The following is a 19,085-nucleotide window of genomic DNA, read 5'->3' on the forward strand; positions in this document are numbered from 1 at the left end:
GAATAAAATTAATTTTCCCATTTTGGGTCTTCTGATAAATTTTACTAGGTAAAGGTAGCATAAAGTGGCAGCCCTGTGATATTCTACCAATTTATTTTTGTTTCTCATGCAAATCAAAAAGTCTCTCCCGCTCTCTCGATGGGAGGGCGTGCATGCATCCCTTCTTATAACTACAAATATTTATTTACCTACTTATATATATACTTATGCTACATATATACGCCTTGAATTCCTTGACTACATGCTATACATTCCGATTTTCAAATACAAATACTTTTTCTGTTATTTTGTTAAATCAAACGCTGTCCATTGGAATCTCTTAGCAACATGTGGCCACAACCGGCGAATAGTCAGTAGGTATGTATATACTCGTATGTATATCACAAGCACTTATAGGCGGGAAAGTGATTCTGCAAAAGGAGCGACCACTCACAGAAGCCATGTAGGAAGTTCTAACACTGCTGCGTTTAGGAATAATGCATTTCATGACACCATAGTACCAGTCATCATTATAGGTTTCTGTAAAAAAAAATGTACACTTTACTTTATATAAAAAGAAACTGACTAATAAGAGATAATACTTAACGAATCACTTTTTAGTACCTCTCTTTAATTTTCCGACTACTCGACATGCTACTTCAATAACACCTTAAGTACATATAACGTTTTTAACAAAAATATTTCCGAAAACGATACTGAATATTAAATTTTTACTTAATTTTGGTATAAAATCCTCAAAACCAACTAGTTTCCAAAAATTCACACAATCAATAGTTAGGGTTAGGTTACCTACATATATTCAATATATTCGAAAGTTTATTGAGTAAATATCTTTCAAGTCGGAAATATGCATTATTTTAATAAAATTAATTAACGAATCTAAAAGAATTCTAAAATTTACCGATTTATGGGCATATGAGTCTTTAATTTTATATAGAGGTTCGAGTTTGAGATTTTAATATCAGTACTTGTTTTGATGCACAAATTTAATATTTAAAAAAATAATTAAAAACTTTAATCTAGACTAGACTAAAGTACTTTTGAATACGTAACTCTACGAAAATCGGTTGAAAAAGAAAATTTTTCCAAGATTTTTTTTTTCAACAAAAAATAAATAAACATGTTCAAAGTTTTAACATTTTACACGTTCTAATAAGGTGCGTCTCAAAGGGATATCTACATACATATCTATGTATATACTTCTAAATTGCAATTTTCTCTTCCATCGTTACTTTTTATGAGAGCACGCCTTAAAAATAAAAGAAAAAACCAAAAAGGAGCCTGAAGCATGATGAAATCAGCCACGTTTTGACGTCAGCAAACAGGTATCCTTAATCCTGCTGCAGGCTACATATATCTACATATACCTTTGTCGCTCCTTATATACACCAACAATAATGAAAAGAGCAATATCCCAGCTACAACAAAAAGAGTCATACTCAGTTTTTCTCACGGTACTCTTTTAGATATTGGTAACGTGTGCACGTGGTGCCATTGTTGATGATGAAATTTTAAAAATTAATTGCAATTTTGCAAATTGAGAAGTTTCCGAACAAAAAAAAAAAATCAGTACATCAACAAAAAGATAAAAGAAACGTGAACATGCAGATAAATAAAAGCAAATGACAAAATAACTGTTCGTTTAATGTGAGTGTCAAATTTTATTTAAAACCAAGTGCAAACTCACACACATAAATACACATATGCATTGTGTGTGTGCGAAATCTAAACAAATTTGGTCATACTTCGCACCATTTTCGGTGTGAACAAGTCATCAAACATAGTATATGTACTTACATACATGCATACACACACATATATACATATATATACACGCATTCAATTTAAATCAAAGAATAATAGATAATGACCCACTAGAATTAGATATCATACACTGCAATAACAACAAATCATTTGAAATTGATTTTGCACTGTTAACAGAGTTAACATTACACTCTACATACATATGTTAATGCGCTGGCATGCCATGTTAAGTGCTCTCACCGTACCAGAATATCTCACTCGCCTAAACCACTCTTAATTTGCGTTTGTGTGTGTGTATGTGTGTCTCTCAAATTTCACAATACCTTATTTATTGGAATGAATTTCGAAGAGGTCACGATGACTTGGTATTTCTATAAGTTTGTATTTCATCACAGATAAACTATATATGTACATTCATATGCAAATAACTTTCTTCACAACCGTACACAAATGTCAACTACGGTACAAATGACAATATCCGCTTTCATACATACATACATAGATGTTGGCCAAATTTTATATTAAATAAGAAAGACTGTTAACGTTAACTTGTAAACATGTTATTCTTACAAGGACTAGATTCGGATCAATCAGTTTGTATGGCAGATGTATATTGTAGTAGTCTTATCTGAACAATTTGCTCAGAGATTATAGCATAGTCGTAGAAAATATTCCATACCGAATTTCTTGAATATATCTTTCCAAATAAAACAGTTTTCTATACAAGGACTAGATTTTACATAATCAGTTTGTATGGCAGCTATGTGCTGTAGCGGTCCGACCGAAACGAATTCTTCAAAAATTTGATCATTGGCTTGGATAATAATTAGTGCCAAATTACATGAAGAAATCTTGCCAAATAAAAAAGTTTTCTAAACAAGGATTTTATTTTGATCAGTTGGCTTGCATGGCAGCTATATGCTGTAGTGATCCTATCTGAACAATTTACTCAGAGATTATAGCATTGTCTTGGAAAATAGTCAATACTAAATTTCTTATCTTGTCATATAAGAAAGTATTCCTTATAAGGACTTGATTTTAATAGGTAGGTTTGTACTTGTATGACAGCTACATATGTATATGCTATAGCGGCTCGATCGAAACAAATTCTTCAAAAATTATATCATTATCTTGGAAAATAATCCGTACCAAGATTTTTGAAGTATGGAAGTTATATGCTGTAGTGCTCCGATCTGAAAAATTTGCTCAGAGATTATGGTATTGTCTTGGCAATATTTACATTTATTTAGTATATGGGGAGTATGGGGTACTATCGATTTATTTATTATCTTTTGTAGTCAGAAGATTTTATATATATTTATATTCAATACAAATATTTGTATATATGTATGTTAAAAATCTAAATTATTTTGCACTATATTCCAATGCTTACTTTTGCCCTTCCATCGTTTTCGCTATAATCTCATAACTTTTCAGAACCCTTCAGTCGATGGCACTTGAATTTAAGTAACTACTAAAGTGAAATGCGAATTCTATTCTACAACGGTGTAAATTTTCCTTACATTCTATACTCGATTTTTGTATGTGGTCTAATCTCCCAGACAACCTTTGAAATTTACGTTTTTTCATCCGATATATAAATATGACTTTATTTTTGTTAAGCCCCTATAAGTGAATAAAATATACGAGTATATTTAAATGCCACAAGTTGCAAGTCCTCCATCCACCTCTCCATTAATGACGATAACATCAAATAACTTAAGAGGTTACATGTGCTTCCTCGCCAAAAAAACTGCTTTTTTTCAACAGATTTTTCTCATATAAAAAATGTAATAATTTTTTATTGTTACAAAGTTACACTATTAAAAAAGAAATTTTTAATTTTTTGAAAAAATATTTCAAACTCGGTCATTGCGACGCTATTGCTGGTGACCTCTCGGAAAAAAGATGGCAGGACTCCTAACAGGATCATCAAAGGTGAAAATAATACGCGTTTCAGTTGAAACCTTAACTTAAAACTTGAACGAAGGAAAAAAACTGAAAATTCGATTTTTGGCAGACTTTTTCAGAAAAAAATGAGAATTTCGCGACTTTTTTCAATATATATTCATATACTACATATAATACTTGTAATCGAAAAATCCTTCGTTGTGTAAAATTTCATTACAGATCGGTAGAGTAGTTCTCGAGAAATCCAAGAGCACAATTTCCCAAGGCTGTATCTCCGAAACTATTACTCAAATTTAGAACAATATTCTAGAGGTGTTGTACTACAAACTGTAATTGTAAGAGATCCAGTGAGCTCTTTGCTTTCGCTCCCCAGTTGTGGGGGCTCTAACAGAACATTGCCCTATCGGTGAACATATTGTAAGATTGAGAATCCTACCGGGTGCAGAATCTATATGGAAGAAGGCGAGGTGGAAACATCTTAACACTTTCTTTTTGAGTGACCCTCACTTGCGAGATCAAGGCTTACTATAAACAATTGGGAGGTCACAGTTTCAGATCTTTTCAGATATCTCACCAAGAAATTAAATGCTTAAGCACATTTGTCGACTTATAAGATGAATATAAGAGTTCAATTTTTTGCCTTCTTTACGGACTACAAATAGTAGTCCAGGTAAGATCCTTGGATCAGCCGTCGAATCGAATCAAATGTATTCCATTCGTCCTTAAAGTGTGATGAAAGTTAGTCTAAAGATTGTTAATATTAAACTAGAGAAAGAGAAATTTAAAATACATATATGTATATATATAATAATGAATATTTATTGCTGAACAATCATGAATAATCGTAAATTTATGCAGATGTGTATAGTTGTAAGCGTTTTCTTATATAAATTAAAGCCAATTTATGCCATGTTTAGAAATTTTAAAGGTCCACGCGAACCTCAGTCCATTCTTGTCGATATGATGCTTTGGCGGGAATACGATGTGTAATTTATTGCCGCTCAGAGACCACTAGAAAGATAGAAATTAATAAATAAAGAAATGTACTGCTAATAAGAAACACAAATTACATCGATTTGCGCATGCTCCATGCCCAAAAGCGTAACGGACATATCGGCGTTGCCGATGTCACTCATATCCTCCTCATAGCCGAACAACAGTACATTCGATTTGGTATCTTTTGCCAAATTACCGATCGGATGCAAATCTATTTCATTCGTATCGTAGGGATAATCCAAAACGATTGCATATATAGTCGACGATGAATTGGTTGTCTCCAACTGTTGTGTGTACCATACATTCGGCGTGATGCTGTCGTTTTGGTACACCCAAGGCTTGCTGCCATAAATAGCCTCACCGTTAACGGTCAACCATTTGCCCATATCACGTAAACGTTCCTCGAAGATGGGCAAAATTGTGCCATATTTCGTTGGACCCACATTAATGAGGGCGTTGCCATTGCAGCTAACGGTTTTCACAATTTCTAATTAAAAAATAAAAAATAAGAGATAGCACACTCTCGGATTTTCAATCTACTAAAGTGTCGAAATTACCGCCAATAAGTTCCTCCGACGTCATGAAATCATTTAGTTCGACATCGAAACGCTGTCCCCAGCTACTTTTGTCCAGCGTAAATGCATTTTCCCACTTGTGCGCCTGCAAAATGCCGGGATTATAGCGATCTTGACAGTTATAGAAGTCGCCATGATGACACGCTGTGCCGAAACCCCAACGATCATTGGTGACAATGGTGTCGCGCACAGGACTGTCATTATATAACCTAAAAATACAAAATATTTATACTATTGTAACAATGCAACCTTCTCCAACGATATCTACCAAGCTATAAACTCTTCCGCTTTCCAATATTTGGCTGGCGCTTCCCAATCACCGTCGGACCATAAGATCTCCGGCAGATATTCATTGACCAATTCCATTTGTTCCGGACGCATTTTTCTGTTGACATAATTTTGTTCCAAAAATATATGCAATTTATCATTGATATATAGACGATTGAACCATTCGAAGAGCGAATAGTAGAGGCCGAACTTGAGTGAGGTCTCTTTGCGTATGGCGGACGAAAGTTCACCTGAATTGAAAATTTTTGAAAAATGATTATGGACTTAATTTGTGATAATTTATTAAAAGCTCACGAATTATGTCCCGCTTTGGCCCAATATCCATGGAATTCCAGCTAAAAGACGATGTGGAGGGCCAAAGTGTGTAACCGTCATGATGCTTGCTGGTTAAGACAACGTATCTGTAAAGAAAAAGTTCGGTAAGAATTCATAATTTAAGGATAATGGTCTCAGCTTATATTAAATAGTTGAAAGTCCACATTTCTAGCAACACAACCTATAAGCTATACTGCTAAACTTGAAAAATTCTACCTCGAAGTATTTAATCTTTTAGGCAAGTATTTTTTGAAATTTCCGCAATATACCCTGATACTTTATAGAGTCGTAACCTTGACTTGTTTTCTTCCAGTTAAAAAGTTGATAAATTCTAGTTCTTCGAAGATATAACGGGGTTTCAACAGAGAAGCAACAGCATGGAAAGTTATACGATCCAACAAATAGTCGAAATTATTAAAATTTACTACCGAAATTCGGAGTCAGCGGCCTTAACTTTAACAGCGCTACGTTCAAATTATGTTCATCATAATCATCATAGATCAACAATTGAGCGTCTATTGGAAAAATCCACAGACACAGTACAAAAGGTCCCCGTTCCAGTGAGACAAAGAATGGTCCGTAGTGTCGAGAATATTGCTGACGTTAGCGCATCAATTGAGAAAGACCACATTCAGTCACTCACACGTCGTTCACATGTTTTGAGCATCTTTGTAACGTCGTTGTGGCGAATTTTTCGAAACAAAGGTCTTGGTCTACATCCTTACAAGATCAAACTGATGCAAGAACTGAAGCCGCCTGATCACCAGAATCGTCGTATGTGCGTGAATTGGGCTGAGCAACAACTTAATCTTGATCCGAATTTTCATCGAAAAATCATCTTCAGCTTAGGCTCATTTCTAGCTGAATGGCTTCTTCAATAAACAAAAAATGCGTCATTGATCGGACAGCAATTCACACGTACTCCATGAGTTACTATTGCATCCGGAAAAAATTACGGTTTGGAGCGGTTTATGGGCCGGCGGCGTACTACTTTCGTGATGATCAAGTCGGGCACTTTACTGTTAATGGGAATCGCTACCGCTAAATGATAACCGAATATTTTTGGCCCAAATTATATTATATGAACCTGGTTAATATGTGGTTTCAACAGGACGGCGCCACAAGCCACACATCGAGTGTCACAATTGATTTATTGAAAACTAAATTTGGTGAACGCGTTATCTCACAAAATGACCCAGTCAATTGGGCGCGCGGTCGTGCAATTTGACGCCATTAGACTATTTCCTGTGGAGCTACGTCCAGTCTATGGTCTATGCGAAAAAGCCAGCGACGAATGATGAACTTCGTACAAATATCGAACGTGAAATCTCAGCCTTATGCCTTAAACGCTCCCGAAATCTTGTTTGGAAGGTTTGGAATTATAGTTTTCAATTGCGAAGATCGTGTTGGTCTAAAAATAGATATATATGAGAGTACTAATCGATTCTCCTTGGAGGTCACTTGGAGCTTTCGAAGTTAATCTCGGCGTCTCATTCCGAATAACGCTTGAATAGAAACCAGAAACGTACATATGCTCAACTCCAAATCTATCGTAAAAAGGGGTTTTACGAGTCCAATTTTCTGTAGAAGAAATTTTTATTTCCCGACGTGAAAAGCAGAACTGGTTGCATTTTAAGAAATTCTAGAAACCTTAAAAATTTCTAAATGTTTTTAATAAAGTTTCTCTTCTATTTCCACAACTGTGTTCTAAAAATACTTCCGAATTCAATACAAAAATTTTTACAACACATTTAACTCACTTTGCTCCACTGTCGCGAAAGAGCAGCGCCCACTTTGTAGCATTGAACAATTCAGCTGTGAATTCATGAGCAAACTCCTGATAAGAGAAATTCGGCTTGTAGTTGTTTTTCATAAAACTCAAATAGTTGGGATAGTGCAAATCTAAAATAAGAATCATCATTGAAAACACATACATACACACATATTTACATATAAACATTTATGCTAGCACCACGTAGCACCACTCACTTAACCAGTCCTGCCAAAACCACTCCGACCCGAAACTGGGCACTGAATATACACCCCAATGTATGAAGATGCCGACTTTCGCCTCATCATACCAGCTGGGCAATGGACGCTTGTCGAGACTAGCCCAATTCGGTTCATAACGCTCTCCAATGGCTGCATTGTTAAAGGTCAAGCAAATGAAACACACACCGAACAGCGGCCAGCGGCTCATTGTTTACACGCAAATACGTTGAAAAGAATGGAAAATAAATTGAAAATATTGATATTGCATGTGATAATAGCTCTAGAGTGCAGATAAGCGTCGGCTCATTAGACGACCGGATGTAAACAAACACGCCGATGCGAGTATAAAAGCTAGACTTGCTCGCTGAAAGTACAACTTGACACTGTGGGAGCGTTAAAGTTGTCGAATAGTAACGATTTAGCTTGTAGCTTCCCAAGTACACTCGAAAAAATAAGTATGAAAAATATGTTACTATATTTATTTAAGATTTTTTTTTAAAGGCATTAGGTCAGTATAGAATTTTCAAAAACTTTTTTTTTAATTTCTTGAGGTACATTTTTTGGTTCTAAATACATTAATTAACTTAATGTTTTCCCTATCCAATCCGCTATATGTCGAAGTGTTTGGGTAAATCAGCTTTAAAGCTTCGTTTTCATATATTCATACTAGTCTCTCAGTTCTTTTGATATCGATTTGAAAGTTGGCACACGTTCTCAGCTCTTCAAGAAGCTGCTCATTTGTCGATATCGCTGATATCGGATAATCATAGCATATAGCTGGCTTACAAATTGATCGATCCAAATCAAGCTCTTGTATGGAAAACTTTTGTATTTGACAAGATATCTTCACGAAATTTGGCGAAGATGTTTGCCTAAGACATTGCTACAATCTCCAAAAAAATTGTGCAGATCCGATCACTTTATCATATAGCTGCCATACAAACTGCTCGATCAAAATTACGACAAAAATCTTGTTGTACCCTTTCGTGCTATATTAAAGCACCTATGAAGGGTATTATAGTTCGTTGCAACCGATGTTAACGTTTTTCTTTTTTTTTATGAAAAATTTAGTGTTAATTTTTTCGAACAAAAACTGAAACGACCGATCATTTTGTAGGTAATTCACTATCACGACTTAAGGCCCCGTTGTTGTTGTTGTTATAGCGGCAGAATTCTGCCGAGTTGACAGTCCTTGGCCGTATAAAAATCCGGGTCAGTTCCGGTTACGTAGACCCGACTATCGTGGGAACGGTCTTACATTTAAGACCCCGTCTTTAATAATGTTTTACAAAGTACAACTTCCTATAAACACCGTGGAATTTCGACAAAAAAAGAAAAACACAAAATAGAAAGAAATAAAAATTTCCACCAACAATTTTCAGGTTAGTTTTCGAAATACCGCAATAAATGACAAATTTCTTTCAAGTTCATACTAAAATGGCGTTTTATTTGATTTCTTTTAAATAATACTAATGCTTGTCGATCGATAAATCGTTTGCATGTGTATGTACAAATATGTATTGATAAAAGTAATTAATTTAAATTAAGTGTAAATACCAAATGCCTAATTTATGTATAAGAATGTGAAAGCTTTTAACAAAATTCTATAAATGCGTTATTATCATGAAAAAGATACTAATTTAATGCAATCGAAAGCAATAAAGTTGCAAAATACATTTATAACTATGTATGTATGTATGTATTAAATTATATTGTATATATGTATATGTATAAATAGCATAAAATGTGAAATAACTTAACTACAATCAAACAACAAGTTAACATAATTTCAAAAAAAAAAAACCTATGGATGTGTGAGTGTATGTACGGAGTTCTTTGAGAACTCCTTTCATGGCTATGGAATCTATATAAAAATGTAATAATTTGCCCAGAGAAATTGTGACAGCTTTGCTTGTGTGAAATTTGTAATTGCATTAAATTGCAACTTTGTATATTTATGTATGTTTGTATGTATGTTAGCTATGGCTTTTAGTCTATTGCATAGGATTGCTGTGTGAGTGTACATAGTTGTAGTTGTAATAGTAGTAGTTTCTTTTGTTAATCATGTGGAACTATTGAAGTTTATTTTATAAATTCTATTGTAATATCATAGTTGTTGGTGTGTAGTTGTTATATTGTTATTGTATGCATGTTTGTTTGTTTGTAGGCTGCAGTTTCTCAGAAAACAGTTACGTTAATGTAATTAATATAAATATGCAACTGCCAGTGCGTTTAGAGTTATTGTGTGTTGTTGTGATGTGAAGTGCTCCACTTAATACATATATTATATATATATGTATATATACTCATAATAATGAAAATTAATATTACGGCCACTATCCGCTCCTCTCCTGGCAGTGAAAAAGCCTAAACTAATTTTTTATTGAAAGCTTTTCGCGGTTTGCTTTCCACTCCAATTCATAATCTCTCACCTGTTGGTTATACAACGTATTCAATATTATTATTTTTAGTTATTTCATTTTTTTTTTATTTCCACTTATTTAGAATGCTCTTTGGTTGCACGCGTTGTGGTTGCTAGTTAAACCTCTCAACTGCAAAGCACGTGTATATGCCTTATTCATTGCTTGACTGGTGTTTGTTATACGAAATGCTTTCAAGCAGTTTTGATTTTTGTTCTTATGTGTAAAAATGCTCCAACTTTCATTTTCTTGGCGTTTTATTTGAAGCGCGTCACATAACTTACGGCTTCAAATAAATGAACCGTCAGTGTTCCTGTGGCGGTGTGCGAAATTCCGAAATCCAGTCGGTGACACGAAGACGGAAAATTTCCGTTTTAGTCAGTATCCAATCGCGGTATTGATGTGGTATAAACTCTACCAAGCGATCGGCTATTTCGGGATTCTTGAACATAATCATGTAAATAACCACGACATTAATGGCCAGCAGTATGAAGAATGTGAAAACAGTTGTAAGTGCTGTGCTCGATTTGGATATGGACTTTTTCGCTGCACCATTTCCATGTTTTTTGGATTTCGTAGCCTTGCTGTTGGCATTTGTTGGTGCAATTTTCACTTCAGCGCTTATATCATTGTTATTGTTGTTGGTGTTTGCTTTCTTTGATTTCGACTTAGCTTTCTTAGCAGTTGATTTCTTTGATTTTGCATTTTCAAGCGGTTTCTCTTCGACGCCAATATCCTCAGTTGGAGCAGTAGCGGTCGTTAGCGCTTCGAGTTTGTACTGCTCTTTAGCCTTTTCCGCTTCGGCTTGCATGCGATTCAAAAATTTCACCTGCAATATAAAGCATAGTATTATTAAAACTAATTACGGTTAATTGAAGACTTACGGTATTCCTAGCTGAATCCTGACATTCTTTGGTGGTGAGACAGAAACCAACCACTTTAGCTAGTGCTGGCGTTAATGGGTTGCCTTTCAAATCCAAATATCGTAAATTTGTTAAATTACCAAAACTTAGTGGCAGATGCTCCAATTTATTATCGTACAAGTCCAAATGTCGCAAATTCCGTAGTAAACCAAATTCCTCTGGTAAATAACGTATTTGGTTTTTACTTAAGTCAACTTTGACGAGACGTGTTAGCGTGATGAAACTTTTCTAAAATGTAAATACCATTCATTATTAACTGTATAATGGAAAATTATTAAAATTTTGCATATAAGCAGTTATTTCACATAACTGTTGAATTGCAATCAAAATTCAAATAACAAAGCGTCAAATATTTTTTGTCATTAAAAAAAACTATCAACATCAACGTACTCCCAATGAAGTGATACAATTGCTCGACAAGTCCAACACAGTAACCCGCTTAAAAGAAGCCTGAAAAGAAAAAGTGAAAAGTTTATACTTTATTCAACACAAAGCAGATCTCACACTCCATTTGCAAGTGGTAAAAAAATATAGCACACAAAAAGGCACACAAACCAACTGGTATGCCAACAAGCGGCAGCAATTCACTTTGAAAACACCCCTATGGTTGAATGGAAAACGATTCGTTGCGATAAGGGTGCATCTATGAACTGGACATATATAACCAGACAACTACATACTAACTTGATGTGTATATGCTTGGAAAGGTGTGGGGTTCAATATGAAAGTGAAATTTTTTCAAGTATCACATGGATTTTTCAACCAGCTTTTTTACATTCATCATATGTACCATAATTGGAATTTAATACATATTTTTCATAATGCAACTTGCAAATGATTAATTGCAATTATGTACTTACTATCTCTCGCACCGGTATCTCATTAATTCCACTCAAGCTCAAATCACAAACATTATCATCGACCCTTTCCTTAACATTTACTTTCACTTTCTCAGCTTTCGGCATTTTGTTTGTTGCTTAATTCTATTATTTAAAGGATAATTGAAAACTTTAATGTGCACGCTTTTTCTAGCTGCCTTCTGCACAATCAATTTTGATCTGCAACCCAATTTTTTATCAACAAATCCAAATAGATTGACGTGGTTTTCTCAAGCAGTAGCAGCTTATAAAGTTTAAGGTCAAGGATTTAGTGTTGTTTATGTCACAGCGGGCCGGCAGCGCTACCACTTGTGCTATGGGATGCATGCTGCCTGATTGCTATTGGAAAAAGATACTTCAACTCAAATATTGCTAATAATTTTTAAACGAATAATACTTAAGTAAATATAAATACTATACAAGTTTGTTCAAATAAAGAAAATTTTGAATATCTGTTTTGTGTGTATAAGCTTGTTAAGTTAATATTATTTATATGCAGTTACGTATCACAAAGTGTTCATTTATTTGTGACGTAAACATTTCTATCTTAGTGGTAGCACTACCACGCGAGGTAAACAAATATTCTGTTTATATTTTTTGTTGCAATAAAATAATTTAAATTGCAGAGAAAAGTTCTTTAATAAAATGTTTATGTTTTTTAACGCACACTCCTTTGATTTGGAGGAAGAACCGCGTGTTATACGTAGACGTTTAAGGGATAACACAAATGTGCTGGATTTACCAAATAAGGAGTATGTCATTTATTCACTTATAATTTTCTTTTAAATCGTAAAAACAATTCGTAATATTTCTACAGATTTGTCAACCAATTTCGCGTGAGTAAAGAGGTTTTTAAGAATATTTTATTAGAAGTAGCTCCTAAAATGGAAAAAAGGTTTCGATCCACATCTATACCAGAAATGACCAAATTAGCTTGTTTCTTCCGTGCTCTTGCTGGGAAATATCAAATGAATGTTGGCACAAACTCATATACTTGTGTATCACAGGGCACGACTTCAAAAATTGTGGGCGAGTGTTTGGAAATTTTTGAAGATTCATTTTGCGGCAAGTGGATATGTTTAGAAATGAATGCAAAGGAGGAATCTGAAACTAAACAAGCATTTTACAGAAGCACTAAAGTGCCTAATGTAATTGGTTGTGTTGATTGCACCCACATACCAATAAAGCGTCCCACAGTTGAAGTAAGACATCTATACCAGAATAAAATTGGATCGTTTAGTATAAATACGCTAATGGTAAATTATAAGACAATACAATACAATAACATAAACTTTACATAAAATTTGTGAAAATATAATAACAGATTTGTGATGCAAAGTTGGTGGTGCGATATGTGGATGCAAGAACGCCAGGTGAAAAAGCTGATGAATACGTTTGGCGTCTAAGTGGTGCAAATGCTTATTTGAAATCGTTATATGATGCCGGAAAACGAAATTTCTGGATAATAGGTGAAAACTGTTTGATATTGTATATAACTGTATGCAGACAATACTCAATCACATTTTATGTTTGTAAACAGGTGACTCTAACCTGCCACTCCAACCGTATTTGATGACACCGTATCATAATCCCACTGAGACTTATGAAACTATTTATAACGAGAAACTGCTTAAAGCACAGAAATTCGTAGGAAAATGTTCCAACACTATTAAGAACAGATTTCGCTGTATAGCGGATGGCAAAGCGATATATTATCTGCCGGAGAAAGCAACTAAAATAATTAATGTTTGTTGTGCAATTCATAATGCGTGTATATTTTATAAAGACAATTTAGAATTCGGTGAGACAGTAGATATGAATTTAAACAATGACAATTGGCATAGTAGCACAGAGTTTGACAGCGATATCAATGCAACGGAGGAAGCTTTAAAAATAAGAAAAAAATTAGCTAAAAGTTTGAAACATTCCAAAGATTGATCATAAATGATGTTAATAAGATAAAAAAGTGGTGTGTATTTTGGTATTCTCAAAACTTGTATTATGTTAATTTTTATAAAAAATATTACTACCTATTAAAAAATTAAAACTTTTTTCAAATTGAAAAAGACTTTTAGTCTTTAAAGAGCCATAAAACTATTATAACTCCGCCATTCTTTCCATAGCAGCAGCTTGACGTTCAATAGCTACAGTTTGTCTTTCCAGCAAATTCAATTGTCTCTCCATTAACTCTTCTTGTCTCTCGACAGCAGTTGTTAGTTTATGTAGTGAGAGACTCTGTCGGTCCATTATTTCTATCATTTCTTTTGATATTTTCATGTATTGTACTTGGTGTTGTAATTGACGACGAAAAAGAAAACTACTGTGATGCTCAGATTTTCGTTTACGAGCGCCAATCGTGCAATTTGTTGATGGTGACATAGGTTCTGCTTCAACAGATTCCCCCCCATCGGACATAGCCGTGGCTGAAGGTGGCGACATTTTGGCGATAGTAACCATTGGCAATGATTTGTCTGCAGGTACACCAAATGTTTCACCAATCGGTTTTTCAGCTTCAATGAGTTCAAGAACCTTCCCCATTGCCTTTTCAGTTTCCGTTAGTATATGCTTGGGGTAAGCCGCTTCTTCATTTTCTTCAATCTTCTTTTTTGTATTTAATTTTAAACTACGGAAAATCTAAATGAAAAATTGGTTATTGAAAGTGTGTGTGTACGTCTTCTTCAATAATTTACTTTTTTCCATTCACGTATGCTACGTTCCGGTGGTCCTATAGCATTAAGTTTTTTTGCTATTCTTTCCCAATCCTCTTGATTGCGTGGTGGACCAAACGCTGGTGTGTGTTTACCTACTTCTGGCTTCCTTTCGATCTCTTGCAATAATAAAGTGTATTGATCCTTCGTTGGTTCCTTAATGGCGCTGCTGAATGAATTTGATGCAGATGGCGGTTCATCAGATACGGCACCAAAACTATCGCCAAACTCTGCTTGTAGTAGGGCGGCCACCGTTTGTTCCAGTTTGGTTAAGGGATATGGTTGAAAATGTTCATCACTCATTTTTTTCTTGGTTTTTGCCTTATAGTTAATCCATACCTGCGAATATGTATACAAATCTATAAAGTGCAAAACAATTTTGTATATCATTTCAAATATTACCCTCTGCCATTCTTTGCCTGTCCGACATGGTGGCCCAAAATTGTTAAGCTCGTCCGCAATTTTGTTCCACTGTTCCTCTACTTGCTGCTTGCTTTGTCCATATGTTCGCGCTCCTCGGGCAATTTGGGGATTTTTCTGCATCAAATGCACTAACCGCTCGAACTGCTTTCCGTTTGTAATTTTAAGTAATCTTGGAAATAAATATCATTTATTAGTTATTTATTCTTGTAAAATTCATATTTTATTTATACTCACGATTTTTCCGCCATCCCTCTGACACATCTGCCTCACTCAACAACGCAAAACTGTATTGAAATTTTTGGTAAATATGTATGTATATAAAATGGTGACTGGCCACTCAGTTGACTGGCTACCTTGCACAATATTCCTTGGTAATAGTATACGTTTGACAACAACTATACTCGCGCTAGTATAGATTCATAAAAGAGGTGTTTTTTGAAAATGTTTAACATTATTCTTGTATTTTTATTTCCAGTTTATAACATAGTTTATATATTTTATTAGAAATCTGTTTATTCGTTGGCTTATTGTTGCAAAGAGCAATGAAAACGAAGTAAATTAATCGAATTGTCTGTTACGACGCCAAAGTAAACGCTTTACGTGATAGGGTAGAGGATAGGCAAGTGTTGCCACTGTATAAAACTGGATACGTTTTTCTTTTTATAAAATTAGAATAGTCTTACCATATCCTTTAAAACTGTTATACCCATAATGTTTTAGTATACTAGGTATAGTTTATGTTTCCTATACTAGTGTAGTCGCCGCTATATAACTTTATAACGAAATATATATTATGAATGACTATTGGCAACTTGCCACAGGTAACTGAAACGCCATTCGTTCGCACGATAGGGTCTAAGTAACCGGAACGATCTTTGATTTTTATCCGACCAAGGAATTTCAACTCGGCTTTATTCCTAGAAATTACTACAGAAATGTTTTCTATTGTTATAGGAGCAATAACGACAGTCGCCATTTTATACATACTTAATATCTACGACGCTAAGTTTCCATATTGTGTTTTGAAGTATCACAAATCCAAATCAGCACAATGAATTCCAACAATAATAAAGACTTAAAACCTGGATCTTCCCAAACAGCAGCGCCACAAGGAACCAAATCTGGTTCTACTCGACGTAAACCGAAGCAAGAAGTAAAAGCTTCTCAACCTGTATCGGAAGAGGTGGCTAATCAACCTGGGAAAAGGTTTACTTTACTTTATGGAAAATATCAGGGGGACTAGCGCTGTCTCTGTCCGAAACTTTTAAACCAACTGCTTTGTCGACTACACCTGCACCTGAACGTAATGATCCGATATTAATGGATGCCATTCTTGTGGAAGGATAGCGCCATTGTATGTGCACGTATTAGTCACTTTTGTAAATGCAAAGCGTCCGTTCTAGCTACCAAATAATGACGAGGCATTATTTTGTTGTGAAATATTTTTATGAATTGACTTTTTAATAATACTAAATAATTTAATATTCTGAATATCCGAATTGTCCTGTGGTTATATAAAAATAAAGCAAAAATATTTTTTTTTTTTTTCAAACTAAGAAGAACATTATTTATTAAATGTTGTCATACACAATTTGTGTAATTTGATAAAAACAGTTTAATCTTCCTCTTCTTCAGCAGCACCACCACTGCCTCCTTGGTTCTTCTTCATGTTCTTCCTCTTCACGCGACCTGGACGGCCACCACCGAAGGGCGATTTCAGTGAGAAATCGATGTGCTTCTGCGAGTCCAAACGCACGACAAACGATGGAATGTTTACCACTTGTCTGCGAACGCTGTAGAAGGAACGAAACAAACATGCCATTAATAAGTGCAATTCTCAAATAAATGAAATTTAAATGCTGAAATATATAAAGCTGTTCAGTTTATGTAACTTACGCGTTGATAGTTTGCGCAAACTTTTACAAGTTTTTTTTTATTATGCAAACTAATTTTGAAAAGACGTTGAGAGCCGGTGCAGACTACTATGCTGTTCGACTCTCAAGTGGTCTTACTGAACATATTTTGTACAAATTCTCATGAATCCGCAGTTGCATACTATCGCAGATATTTACCGAATGTGTCTTTGACGGATGAGAACGCGAGCATGATGGATGGACTTGGCCAAACCCAATTTGAAGACTTGAGTTTGTAAGCGACGCTCCAAGAAATCCTCAATTTTCAAGCCCAACACGTAATCAAGCTTCATGCGGGATTCATCCAACACACCAATACGTACCAGACGACGCAACAAAGCGTTACCTGCAAAAAAAAAATTTTTTCACATTATTTAGACTTACTTATTATTTATAAAATTAGAAAAACCAAAAATTTCAGTTAATTAAGTTTATCGTCAAGAATTTTTTTCAGACAGAAAGTGTCAAACCTGCGAAAATCATCACATTAAAAAATTGGTTGGCTCATATTGAGATTTAAATTACCTTGGAACAATCTCTTCTCGTCTTTCTCATCCAGAGTCAATAGCTCACGAGCAGCTTTACGGATTTTAGCCAAAGCGTACTTGACACGCCAGACCTCACGCTTGTTGCGCAAACCATATTCACCAATGATTTTCAACTCCTGATCCAAACGTGCCTTTTCATAAGGGCGACGTGGTGTTACATATGTCTTCGAGAAGACAGACGGTATGCGTCCGTTGACCATCTTTTCACTTCTTTAACCGAGTGCTAAAATTGTAGAAATTTCAAGTTAGTTACAAAATCACAAAGTATCGCCAACATCTTTATAATGGTGCTAAAAATTTGCCAATTACTATAAAATTCGGCATTTTATTTCTTTTATAAAATTAATATTTCAGACTATATTTATATATATAAGCAATAATTTTTAACAAATTAGAAGTGCTACGGTTTTTACGTACATTCGGCTCAACGATTGAAAAATGAAAGAACGAATTATGTGAGTTCAGGAAATTCGTTCAACGGGCTGTCAATTTGACAACACGAAATGTGGGCTGTGGATTTTGAAATATGGTAGTAGAATTTTCTGCAATAGAGTGCTCTGCTGCTATACACAGGGTGGGTTGAACGATACAAAAGTGTATGCATTCAAATTTCTATACAAATTTGACAATTTTAAGACGTTTTCATATATATAGATATACACATTCTAGTTTTATCGGTCCTAACATCAGTTTGTTTGGATGTGAAATGGTGCGGTGGAGGAAAATGTGAGCTCTGCTACAAATTAGTGACTTATGTCAAAAGTTTCATATGAGATAGGCTTCAATCATGCTTGAAAAATTAAATTCTTGTAAATTGTTTTGTAAATACACATATTTTATGCACATACACACTTAGTCATATAAATAATACAATTTATTTCGAACCTTATTCGGCAACACTGTGAACGGAAACCAAAATTCAAAACAGAGAACCGAAGCAGCGGTAGCAGCGCTTAGCACGTTGCTTTCAAGCATTCTGATTGGACCAATTCAAAGCGTCGAGAGAGAAAAACTAATATCTCAGCTATACTTTCGTACTCGGCTTGCAACACAGAGTGACGCAGCAGAAACAATTCTTACCGTGACGTAGAATTTGTCTTTAGTCAATGCAATTTGTATGCGGAAACGGGTTTCACAAAATAGTTGCTTCAAGTGCTTCCTATAGTCCCACACAGCAGCGGGTCACTCAGTCCACTGTGCCAAGCAACAGTAGAGACAACAACAACGAATAAGAGGGCGACGGTGGCGCTGCGGGGGTGGCCATACGAACGTACGGCAAACGAATGGCCAAAACAGCTGCCGGTGGCTGCATGAAGCCAACAACAGCCAGCCAGCCATCTAGCCAGTAATTGGCGCTGCGGCCGCAACCAAAGCTAGAAACAACAATCGCCAATAACCGCTGCAGCAGCGCCGTCGTGTGGAGCAGTGCCG

At 35.1% G+C, this 19,085-nt stretch overlaps 5 protein-coding genes across 5 annotated transcripts; 1 reads left to right on the forward strand and 4 right to left on the reverse strand.

The window, feature by feature from the left end:
• Window positions 1-4,455: 4,455 nt before the first annotated feature.
• On the reverse strand, window positions 4,456-8,212 carry LOC108968317 (putative alpha-L-fucosidase). The gene is made up of 7 exons (XM_018932272.1): window positions 7,839-8,212; window positions 7,610-7,751; window positions 5,829-5,935; window positions 5,515-5,764; window positions 5,229-5,455; window positions 4,746-5,158; window positions 4,456-4,686 (listed from the first exon to the last, which is right to left on the reverse strand). Exons 1-7 carry the CDS (start codon window positions 8,047-8,049, stop codon window positions 4,567-4,569), a joined length of 1,470 nt encoding a protein of 489 aa, XP_018787817.1. The 5' UTR covers window positions 8,050-8,212; the 3' UTR covers window positions 4,456-4,566.
• Window positions 8,213-10,485: 2,273 nt separating this feature from the next.
• Window positions 10,486-12,410, reverse strand: LOC108968313 (leucine-rich repeat-containing protein 59). Its single transcript, XM_018932260.1, has 4 exons — window positions 12,045-12,410; window positions 11,575-11,634; window positions 11,146-11,412; window positions 10,486-11,090 (listed from the first exon to the last, which is right to left on the reverse strand). Exons 1-4 carry the CDS (start codon window positions 12,147-12,149, stop codon window positions 10,566-10,568), a joined length of 957 nt encoding a protein of 318 aa, XP_018787805.1. The 5' UTR covers window positions 12,150-12,410; the 3' UTR covers window positions 10,486-10,565.
• A 215-nt stretch (window positions 12,411-12,625) lies between these two features.
• On the forward strand, window positions 12,626-14,128 carry LOC108968353 (putative nuclease HARBI1). The gene is made up of 5 exons (XM_018932341.1): window positions 12,626-12,633; window positions 12,689-12,814; window positions 12,880-13,318; window positions 13,387-13,531; window positions 13,603-14,128. Exons 2-5 carry the CDS (start codon window positions 12,708-12,710, stop codon window positions 13,998-14,000), a joined length of 1,089 nt encoding a protein of 362 aa, XP_018787886.1. The 5' UTR covers window positions 12,626-12,633; window positions 12,689-12,707; the 3' UTR covers window positions 14,001-14,128.
• LOC108968352 lies at window positions 14,035-15,801 on the reverse strand. The gene is made up of 4 exons (XM_018932340.1): window positions 15,428-15,801; window positions 15,173-15,362; window positions 14,753-15,109; window positions 14,035-14,696 (listed from the first exon to the last, which is right to left on the reverse strand). The coding sequence occupies exons 1-4, from the start codon at window positions 15,439-15,441 to the stop codon at window positions 14,160-14,162; spliced, it is 1,098 nt and encodes a 365-aa protein (XP_018787885.1). The 5' UTR covers window positions 15,442-15,801; the 3' UTR covers window positions 14,035-14,159.
• Window positions 15,802-16,730: 929 nt separating this feature from the next.
• Window positions 16,731-18,162, reverse strand: LOC108968354 (40S ribosomal protein S9). Its single transcript, XM_018932342.1, has 4 exons — window positions 18,072-18,162; window positions 17,632-17,877; window positions 17,266-17,452; window positions 16,731-16,986 (listed from the first exon to the last, which is right to left on the reverse strand). The coding sequence occupies exons 2-4, from the start codon at window positions 17,852-17,854 to the stop codon at window positions 16,809-16,811; spliced, it is 588 nt and encodes a 195-aa protein (XP_018787887.1). The 5' UTR covers window positions 17,855-17,877; window positions 18,072-18,162; the 3' UTR covers window positions 16,731-16,808.
• Window positions 18,163-19,085: the final 923 nt, after the last annotated feature.

The sequence above is a fragment of the Bactrocera latifrons genome, unplaced genomic scaffold, assembly GCF_001853355.1.
Source record: "Bactrocera latifrons isolate USDA-ARS-PBARC rearing strain unplaced genomic scaffold, ASM185335v1 scaffold_21, whole genome shotgun sequence".
NCBI lineage: Eukaryota > Metazoa > Arthropoda > Insecta > Diptera > Tephritidae > Bactrocera > Bactrocera latifrons.

Excerpts from the sequence above, each read along its gene's own strand:
- LOC108968317 (XM_018932272.1), bottom strand. The coding sequence starts at position 8,049 with ATGAGCCGCTGGCCGCTGTTCGGTGTGTGTTTCATTTGCTTGACCTTT. Across the intron at positions 5,936-7,609 it reads TTTCGCGACAGTGGAGCAAA|ATACGTTGTCTTAACCAGCA; the intron begins GTGAGTTAAATG and ends TTTTCTTTACAG. Across the intron at positions 5,456-5,514 it reads GCGGAAGAGTTTATAGCTTG|GTTATATAATGACAGTCCTG; the intron begins GTAGATATCGTT and ends TTGTATTTTTAG.
- LOC108968313 (XM_018932260.1), bottom strand. The coding sequence starts at position 12,149 with ATGCCGAAAGCTGAGAAAGTGAAAGTAAATGTTAAGGAAAGGGTCGAT. Across the intron at positions 11,413-11,574 it reads ATTGTATCACTTCATTGGGA|AAAAGTTTCATCACGCTAAC; the intron begins GTACGTTGATGT and ends TTTACATTTTAG. Across the intron at positions 11,091-11,145 it reads AGGATTCAGCTAGGAATACC|GTGAAATTTTTGAATCGCAT; the intron begins GTAAGTCTTCAA and ends TTTATATTGCAG.
- LOC108968353 (XM_018932341.1), top strand. The coding sequence starts at position 12,708 with ATGTTTATGTTTTTTAACGCACACTCCTTTGATTTGGAGGAAGAACCG. Across the intron at positions 12,815-12,879 it reads CTGGATTTACCAAATAAGGA|ATTTGTCAACCAATTTCGCG; the intron begins GTATGTCATTTA and ends ATATTTCTACAG. Across the intron at positions 13,319-13,386 it reads TTAGTATAAATACGCTAATG|ATTTGTGATGCAAAGTTGGT; the intron begins GTAAATTATAAG and ends ATATAATAACAG.
- LOC108968352 (XM_018932340.1), bottom strand. Across the intron at positions 15,110-15,172 it reads CAGGCAAAGAATGGCAGAGG|GTATGGATTAACTATAAGGC; the intron begins GTAATATTTGAA and ends ACATATTCGCAG. Across the intron at positions 14,697-14,752 it reads GCATACGTGAATGGAAAAAA|ATTTTCCGTAGTTTAAAATT; the intron begins GTAAATTATTGA and ends TTTTTCATTTAG.
- LOC108968354 (XM_018932342.1), bottom strand. The coding sequence starts at position 17,854 with ATGGTCAACGGACGCATACCGTCTGTCTTCTCGAAGACATATGTAACA. Across the intron at positions 17,453-17,631 it reads CGAGAAGAGATTGTTCCAAG|GTAACGCTTTGTTGCGTCGT; the intron begins GTAATTTAAATC and ends TTTTTTTTGCAG. Across the intron at positions 16,987-17,265 it reads ATCCGTCAAAGACACATTCG|CGTTCGCAGACAAGTGGTAA; the intron begins GTAAATATCTGC and ends TTCCTTCTACAG.